General features: G+C 37.5%; 1 protein-coding gene across 3 annotated transcripts in view; it reads right to left on the bottom strand.

Annotated features, from left to right (window-relative positions):
• Nucleotides 1-2316: 2316 nt before the first annotated feature.
• cd226 (CD226 molecule) overlaps nt 2317-10071 on the bottom strand; it is an 11104-nt gene continuing 3349 nt past the window's right edge. For 2 of the 3 annotated variants that reach the window (XM_084398197.1, XM_084398196.1), the window contains exons 3-6: nt 8803-9153; nt 4902-4998; nt 4315-4369; nt 2317-3553 (exon numbers count right to left, since the gene is read on the bottom strand). In XM_084398197.1, coding sequence (XP_084254323.1) covers nt 3422-3553; nt 4315-4369; nt 4902-4998; nt 8803-9153 — 635 coding nt within the window. In that variant the 3' untranslated portion in view covers nt 2317-3421. The remainder of the gene's footprint in view (nt 3554-4314; nt 4370-4901; nt 4999-8802; nt 9154-10071) is intronic. The other variant, XM_084398198.1, reaches the window with a different exon arrangement.

The following is a 10071-nucleotide window of genomic DNA, read 5'->3' as shown; positions in this document are numbered from 1 at the left end:
TTTGAAAACGCTTTCCCGAGTGGATAAATTTGAAAACGCCATGTTCTCACTGTAGTTTGAACTGTGAAAACGGAGGCATTTGAAAACGCTGACGCATGTTTAGTCATGTGACTTGTTAAACCGATAGATATACGTTTATACTGCTATTGTGCCTGTAATGTGCTATTCACGTACACACTGTTGCTAAAATATGTTACTTTGTACACTCTTCATATCACAGTCCTGCAAAGATGACGGAAAATGTACTTGAAATTGCTGTCCTGCAGCAAAACATGAGAGCAGTTGCGTTTTAGACCAAACATATAGCCTACTGGCGAATGGGTGCGAACTGGATGCATTAGGAATGGTGAGATATTTTGCTAAATAAAATTATCCTGCCTGAAGAATAGCATGATAACTTTATATATTATATATAAATGCGTCTGAATTTGTGTGCTTAAGCACTATTATATGACGTTGTGTAATATAAATAGTGCAAGTATGTTCACACTGAAAATTCCAAATAGAAAAAGTTCACTTAAAATAGGTATAGGCTACTCGGATGATTCACTTAATCAACCAAAAAAAAAAGAAAAAAAAGTGTGGAATGTTGGACACTTCATGCCCTTAACTGTCACAGGCTCCCATATTGAATGGCAAAATAACTTTATAAAATGCGTACACTACACGGTTGAGTACATAGTGCATAGTGTAGGCATAGTGCGTCATTTGGGACGCAACTTTTGTCTGTTTCGTCTGTATCATCTCAGTGAGTTTTGATGAGGTTTTACGTAGGCCTATACGTAGTAAGGTGAATTTAGCGTTTTCCGACGTTTCAGTGTGGATGGGAAACTTTTGGATAACGCTTTTTTTTAACGAAAAACACCGTATTCAAACGTATCCGGATAAATGCTGACGTAGCCTAAACTTGAACTTTGAAACGCAACGAAATGTGAAACGTTTCCGGACTCCACCATTCGCATGCTTATGAATAGAAATCAATTTATTGAAAAATGTCGTGTCCCTTTAGTTGAAAAACGCAGTCTGAATGATTAATTTACTAATCCGAGTGATCTGGAGTCAATTATCTGGTCACAGCGGTTAAGACGACGACAGTCATACAGGTTTGGAATGACACGAGGGTGAAAAATGATCAGTTGCATTTTTGGATGAACTATTCTGTTCAATGTACCCCCAAAACAACTTTATTTTCTATGAAATTAATTTGTGAAAAGTGTCTACACACTGGATGGGAGGTTCAGTTCATCTGAAGCCTCTCACACTGCAGAAGAAGTGCCTTTAGACTCTGCTAGACTGAGACTCTGGCTGGAACGCTGATTCAGTTAGCATCCCTCCAACCATCCAACATGTGTAACTGAATTACGTTTATCTGTTGACACTGCATTTGTCTAAAAGCAGAACAAAATATCTGTTCTCTCCCTGCACAGGAAAATGCTTAACTCTTCTGAATGTCTTCGGGTTTTTTCAAATGGTCTTGTATAGATAGGATGACAGAAGTGTGCACAGAAACAATAATGCATTCAGTGAGACAATCAATTTACTTTACAACTTGACCATACAATACCTTTAAATGACTGTTGATCTTTTGTCTCATTGTGGTAGAAAAACCTGATTTGACTAGAATAATAACATTATGTCATGATGTGGAGCTAAATGTTTTAGAAGCACATTATGAATTGTAATTTTTTCCCCCTTTTTCCACATGTAATTATTTGCCGATACTCAGAATTCATTCTAGGCAGCGTTTAGTAGCACTTGAATGTGAATCAAACCTCTGTTTTCTTACATTGTACATCATTTAAAAATGTCTTTAAAAAGGGAATGTCCTTTTCTAAGGAGGTTTCTAAGGGATATTTGGTCAAACACTGTGTTGTTTAATACCATGATATTCCATTGCTCGGGAATTTCCCTTTGGGATTTTCCAGAAATCATTTCTTGGAAGATGTCTTTCTGGTTGTGTTATAGCATTTACACCAGTTTTAGTTTGTGTGTGTGTGTGTGTATGCTTATTTGTAATTGTATGTTGTTTTTAATCCATGTTTTATTTTAAGGCATTAAGTAGATTTTGTCCTGTGTGGATGTGTCAATGTTTACTGAGTAAAATAAAATGGACTTTACAGAAACCCCTGAATACAGTATATGCGTCTGTGATGTGTGTGTGTGTGTATACATTTCTTAAATACAGTGAGAACAGTAATATTGTGAAATTATATTGCTGTGATGGCAACGCTGAGTTTTCAGCGTCACATTATCCTTCAGAAATCAAAACATTTCTTATCAATATTGAGAAAAGTGATTTTTTTTTTTTTAGATGAATAGAAAGTTCTAAAGAACAGCGTTTATTTGAAATGGCAATATTTACTGTCTCCTTGCTCTTAAAATAAAAGAAATCTTACTAACCCCAAACTTTAGAAATGTAGATGTGATCTTTCCCTTCATACTTGATATAAGAAAAGCAAAAAGTCTACATTAAATGTTAATATCTTTATATAAGTCCAACACCATCATTCAGGCATAATACAGTCTCATGAAGCCAAATCCCACGTCTTTTCAGAGTACCAAGCCTAATTTTTGATACGTAATCAAATACAGATTGCTTTGTGAGATCAAGGATAGACTAGAAGCATCAAAATGTGATTCATTTTATTCCTGTACATGTTAAGTGCCCTGTGCTCAAACACCAAATCTGAACTCTTGAATGATCCGAATCATTAAAAGTCATTATTCCTCACGATGCAAATCATATTCCGCCTGTAAGCTGAGCATTGTCAGTTCGACCTATGAGTAATGAAGCCTTCGTATCCTCGTTTTCATTCGTGAGGCTGGTACGTCCATTTCTGCAGAGAGAAAGCATTCGAGCTCAAACTGAGACACGAGACAAGGATGTGATTCTGAGAAGATTCATCCACTCAAAAGCTCTCTGAGATCCAATCATTTGATAATTAGAGTCACTCAAGCTAAAGCGTTGCTTCGGTGTCTGTTCAGAGTGGCCGTGCTCAGCTTATATCTGGCTTTGATACAGTCCAGAAAGCTTCTTAAGCAGATTACCTGTCAAACAGTCTTCACCGAGGAGAAGAGGAGACATTTTTCCACAATGTGCACATGAGCAGCAAACATCCAACACCATTATGCAATGAAATGCCATGAAATGTGGGGTCTGGGCCAGGTTTGAATGGTTAATGCACTGATGAAGATGATGATGGTGGTAGTGGTTCATCAAATGACAAATTATACGCACAGCTCCATTAATCTTCTGCATTATTAGGAATTTCCCCTCTGATCCATCCATTAGTATTCAGGTGCGAAAGTATTTCTTGGCTCTGATGTTTGGTTTGTGTTTTATGATTTCTGCTCTTCAGCCAAAGCTAGTTCTTCCACGTAGACGCCAGTTTATCAGTTTGAACTATTGAGTGGTGGTATCTCATCTCTTTTGTTTTTGTTTTTTATGAGCCCTCACTATCTGAAAGTTAACATATATTTCTTTATCTCTCGCCCCACTTTTGGTCCCCTTTTTCATCCTGTCATAGACACAGCCATGATCATATGGGTTACGCTGCCACAGAAAGAAAACATTCAGTGTGAGTTATGAATAAAAGAAGCATTAGTACTACTGCAAAACATCTGTGTTAAGGGTTTTTCAGTATTTAAGGAGAAAGCGGCAGCTAAGCAAAGACACGCTTATTGCAGGCTGCTGCAAGGACATGACAACACTTTTCAATACAATATTATAGAAAATATGAAGTCCAGATTTTCTCAGAACTATGTTTTGTCCAGTGAAAATGGATTCAGGAGAGATTGGATACTGATATGAGTATAATAATTGCTATCTTTGCTTTGCCTTGTGTTTTTACAGTGGACACACTGGAATTGAGGCATGATGTGTTGATCCCAACAATGAAAAATGTCCCATGAACAGCCGTATGTTTATATACTGTATAATATACTGTAGCAGGGTGAATTTCATGAAATATGTCCAGGTCATACTTAAGTTTTGCTATTGTTAACTAAAAGTAAGACCATTAAAAATATTTTTTGTTCATTTAAATATATGAACAAAAAATATTTGTAATAGTTTTAGTTTATATATACGCATATGTATGTATGTATGTATGTATGTATGTATATATATATATATATATATATATATATATATATATATACATACACACACACATATACATACACATACATACAAAATCATAATTTTTGAGCGTTTGATTTGAGTGAAATATGATCGTGGACATTTCTCGGTGAGGTTCACGCAGCAACAACACATGGTCAGCTGTGCGGAGCAAAACTGATTTACATATTTACCTGTCTTTTGGCAGGGTGCAGTTTGATTCTGTAGTCCTCCCTCTTCCTTTTCATCCTGTGAAAACCAGTTTAGAAATTGAGTTACGGTTTACTCTAGATTACAGGCCACTTAATCATTTCATTAAGGAGCAGCAAAGCAAACACTGCCGTATGGAGATAAGCTCGCTTCGCTGCAAAATAACAAACTGCGCACTCAGTATAAAACTTCGTGAGGCTGGCAGCAAGTGTGCTGGACATATGGTGAAGGCGAGGAGGGGACGGGATTTCACAGCCAGTTGTCTGAGACCTCTTCACGAACCAGACGCTTTTATCTTCATACTTAATGAAAGCTATGGGAAATGCATTGTTCTTCAACCTTCAGTCTTAATTCAGTCACAACATGCACAGAACACAAGTCTGCGCTATTATACCAGCAATGAATCTGTTCACGCTTCCTATTTAGTTATGTTACCTCTAATTACTTCCATATAAGAAATTATGCTTTTGGCTGTGTTTATCACTTGCTAGAGCAAATCCTCACGAGGTGGATTGAACCTGAAGTGAAAAAAAACAAACATCTTTATAATTAATAAAGTAAGATGACTTACCTGTTCAGCCACGTCACTAATAAAATCATCAGAAGAGCGAAAGCAACCAGCCCTCCTCCAATATACACATACAGCATGTGATGAAGACCCTTAAAATCTGAAATGAGAGACAAATTTAAAGGGTCACTGAATCCTGAAAGACATTTTTTGAGATGTTAACTGATATGTACAGGTTTGCACGTCAATGAAAACAATTTTTTTTTTTTTTTTGCCATTTCATTCGGGTTTGAAAAGCAAAGTTTAACCAACGTCACGAAAAGTGAGATAGGCCTAGGCCTATGCGTTAACTCGAAGTGGTGATTGGCTGCTCTGGCTGGAGAGTACGCATCTACATCATCAGTTTCAGAGCATTTCTCTGCATTTATTCATGAGAATTAACTTTTTAATCCAATCACTGTGCTGTATTATGCTTGAGATCGCATTACATCAATTCAAAAGTCACAAAATACTGTTTTAGTGATGTTCGTTCACACTTTCTGTTCAAGTTCGGACACACGTGTAGTGTTTGTTTCCTCAGGACTGCAACACAAAAGATGCCGTTAAAGTTTAAATTTGAGTAGCCTACCAACACATGGAAAATACGACTGTAACAATATTTAATATGTAAGAACACGCAGAGCGCACAAGAGAGATGTTTCTGCGCGGAACGGTAAGTTTAACACTCGCAACGTGGATCACAGTTCATATCCGGACTGGAGCAAGCGTGTTTCAAGCTTTTATGGACATGTCATATAGCCTACTCTAGTGCTCCAAACACGAACCAGCGGTGAATACACGGTGTATGCGCACATATTTCAGCTTGACGTCTTCAAATTAATTAGGCCAATATATGTGATGAACGCAATGATGGATTATTCTCATACACTGAAAGCCGAAAATTCAAAGAATGGACAAAAAGTAATTGTGTTAAACTGATGTGTTGTTTGTTCAGAGATTGTAGTGCTCGTAAACCTTAATGTTCTTCCTCATTTTTGATAGGTTATAGACCATAGCTCTGCAAAGTTCTAATGCTGATTTGTTGATATTTCTAAGAATAATTTTTAATCAAAACGTATTTGATGATAGTTGTTAGTAGTCTCCTACAATAATAAGAAATTTGTTGTCATATATTTAGGTGTTGTTGTTTTTTTTTTTTGCTCATATTTTAATATTAATTTGTCTGACTCTGTATAATGAGTGTGTTGTAGGTCTGTATTTTTTCATTTTTTATTTTTTCTTCTTTCCACCCACTATACTACCACAGGATTAAGCCGCGGTCAAACAATAGCCTACAAATGCTGATTTACTGCTCATACGGGTCACTTTATATGATCAATTAAAATTGTTGGTTAAGGCAGCACTGTTTTACTTGGTGAAAACAATCATACTAAAGCTTAAACTACTAAAGTTTTGAAAGTTATAACTGCGTTCGCTCTGTAACTGGTTTGAGATACTAGTTGCACATTGCAGTGCTAGATCAAAAATTAGAATATCATATTAAAAGCTGGACGACTTGTGTTGCTAAATGTCATGCAATTACTTTTAAAATATATTGTATGGTGGAGAAAATGCTGTATTTCTGTTACTACAAATATAGATCTTTCTGATTTTGCTATGTTAGCCACTTGTCAAAATAGTGTTGTCTCTGAGGCAGCATGGTACAAACACGTTACTCGCGGTAAACCGTGTTGAGCGATGATTCGTTTTCTGTTGATAAAGGTATCCAAACAGTTGCTCGCATGTCTAATAAAACAAATAATACATTAAAGCATCTTTGGTGTTTTCATGGTTTCTATGAAAGTAAAACCGGAAATCGAGGGTAGCGGGGATATGACATCATTGACAGGCGACGCAATGACACGGGATGTTACACTGGTTAAAATTGCTGATTTCTCTGGATTTAAACATTATTGGAAACATTTGGGATCATGTAAGTACAAAATTCATCAAAATATATAACATCGCTCTAGTGGTTTTTGGATATTTTAATCCAAAAATCTTACATATTGTTAGCCTGACGTCGTCATACTCAGATGCTAGTCAGAATATGAGTCTGATACTGCTCCACTGGGCTGTGATTATGGAGCGTGTTTCAATCCCAACCAGGAAAAAAAATGCCTCTGCACTCAATTGGATAGACCTACAACCAATCAGAGCAACGGAGTAAGTGACGTATGTTCTTCATTCATCTTTCCGATCAACAAATGCCTTGATCGCGGTTCTCTGTTCCTCTTTTAAAATTAATGCGCTGTCGTCAATATCTTCAATAACAGACGCGATGGCGGAATCTATGCATCTCAATTCTAGCGGCAGCCAACTTTGTTGTAAACGAATTCAACCCAAGCGCTCTTTGGTGATGTGGATGATTACGTTACTGTTGATCATCTGTCCATCATCGTATAAAGCCCGCCCTGACAATTTGATTGGTCCGAACAGCTCTGGTTCGAACGTTGTTGCTCCACAACGGATCAAGTCCAGAGCGAACTTCCCGACCTCAAATGTTGTGGGCGGGGCTAAGTTCGGCTGGCATCCAGGCTAACATATTGTGCCTTTAATGAAAATAAATTTGCGTCTCAACTCAAGCTACTGCTATTGTCAACTCAAGCTAAATGTGCATTTCCAAGAGACAAAACATGTAATATTACATGTGCAGTGAGGTGCTACCAAATCAGGTGCTGGTGACACTGCTCTGAAATTTACAGAAATTTTTCTAATGACCGTACCTTAAGTCTTCGCAAAGGGGGTCAAAATGATATGCATTTCCTATGGGATTTTCAATCATTTGGTCAAAAACATTTTGGTTCAGGACAGTCAGTTTCATATTTTGTGCTAACCCTTAAATGCATGAATGTTTCGCCAAGCATTATTACATATTCTGGACTTTAGCGACCCGGATCTATATCTAACACAGATGGCTCTCTAACTGCTGTAATAGTACAAAACTCTCCTGATATTTTAATAACAATGACAAAGGAATAATATAATGCATATTTCTTTACCTTCTGGAACTCAATTTTAGTTTCAAATTTCAATTTCGTTACCTTTTGGAGTTCAATTTGAACAGATGCTTTTTACCAATCATCACTGTCATCGTTAGAGCTCATTTCCCAGTACATTCAGCATCTGGCTCATATTCACAATCTCAATCATATTATCAAAACTATGATTTTCAACACCTTCAAAATCAAAAGTTTGATCGCTGACAGCTTCTTCACCAGATCTACCATCAAGTGACAGTGACACTAATATTTTATTGCGTTCAGTACTTGCTCTGCAGTAATAAATTCTGCAGATGATTCTTGTTATTTTGTTTAATGTCTGCGGCAATTATGTTTATATTCAATAGATTTAAGGAATACTAAGAATTTTGATGTCTAACTTAAAAAAATGAATGAGGAGGAGGGTAATGAATTAAATCCCCGGTCGTTAAAAGACCTGAGGGTATGCGTTTAAGGGTTTAAACAATTTTTGTCTGTAAAAACTCATACATTTTAGTATGGCAGTGGTTCTCAAACAGAAGGCCAGGGCCCACTAGGGGGCCTCAAGATAAGTTAAATGTTACAAATAACAAAACAAGCTAAAATAATCTACAACTAAGCTAAATATTAAGATATATCTTATTTCAATTCAGCGGCAAACATTTTAATTATAATTATTTAGTTTTTTTTATTTTAGTGGACAATGGGGGGCTTTCAGTCAAAATGCTTGAGATCTGTTTATTATTTTTTTAAATAATTATCACCCTTTTTTAACAGAAAATTATTGCATGATAGGGTTTATAGTTACAAACACTACCATTCAAAAGTTTGGACACATGAATGACCTTTGACTGGTACTGGTCATCCTCTCAAAAGGACGCAGTGTGGACAAAAAGGTGCGGTGCGGAAAGAAAGATTTTACAGCCGTCCCATCCTTGTCCTACCTTGAGCAGGTAGAGTGGTCAGCAGGACTGTGGTGGACTGCACACCGGCGTCTGTGCTGAAGTTGCAGCGGTACAGTCCTCCGTCTTCTTTAATGATGTTGGTGAGGTGTAGACTGACCTCCATAGCATCACTGCAGTTCACTCGTCCTCTACTGTCGAACTCATTCAGCTCCACTCCTTCGCTCAGCATCTGACACGTTGCTATAATATTGCTACTGCCCTCCTCAGCGTTCAGTTTCTCTATGCTTACTTGTAAAACCTCACCGTTGTGGACAAGGTCACATTTAATGGTCAGGTTGTCGTTCTCTGCCACCACCAACTCCGGTTGAATAGAGATGGTGGTGGTGATTGCTAGAAAAAAAAAAAAGTAAGAGACATGTTATTGGAGATCATAAGACATTATGTAGCCCCGCCCCTTTTCGGCACTGCACTGGTTGTGTTCTGTCTTCTGGTTTGTATTTCCACAGCATGAAATTAAGATTTTACGGATTTATGAATGAAATCTTCCTGGTTTTTTGATATCCTCTTCAAACATTACAATGCTCATAACTTTCATTAACTCTACAATAAGTAAATCCACTAAACCAGCTACAGTACATACTCTTCAACAGCGATGCCATAGAAATATACAGATCTATCGCAAAAACAGAATATCAGGGTTATACCTATTGAATTTAGTGCTCGACCAGTATGGATTTTTTCGAGGGCCGATATCAGCCCCTTTCACACAGCGCGATAATCCCGGCAAATTTGCCAGAACGCCTTCTGTGTGAACGCAAACACGACCCGGGATTGATGCCGGCATCGATGCCGGGTTGGGGACCTAGTAACATTGCCGTGTTGTACCAAATTTCAACCCCCGCCAAATTATTACCCCCCCTAGGTAGGTTTAGGATTAGGTGTGGGGGAGGGGTTAGGATTAGGGGAGGGGTTAGGATTAGGCAATCAGGTGCTGACTTCAACGAGGGGGGGTAATAATTTGGCACCGGAAAATCACTGGCAGCGTGAACGAACCAAAATCAAACGAACCCGGGTCAAATCCCAGGTCACTTTATCCGTGTATTTTCCGGAATCTCTGTGTGAAAGGGGCTTTAGAGAGCAGGATGGTCGATTTAAAACCAATTGGCTATATATGATATCACGCTATTTCATTTAAAGACAGTAAATAATACATGGATAACAATTGCTGCAATAAAAATGTATTTACATTTATTTAACATATTTACTAAATTAGAAATCGGAAAATATATATCCTTATGCAAAAAAGTG

This window comes from Rutilus rutilus, assembly GCF_951802725.1.
Source record: "Rutilus rutilus genome assembly, chromosome: 24".
NCBI lineage: Eukaryota > Metazoa > Chordata > Actinopteri > Cypriniformes > Leuciscidae > Rutilus > Rutilus rutilus.
This window is presented reverse-complemented; position numbering and strand designations above follow the sequence as displayed.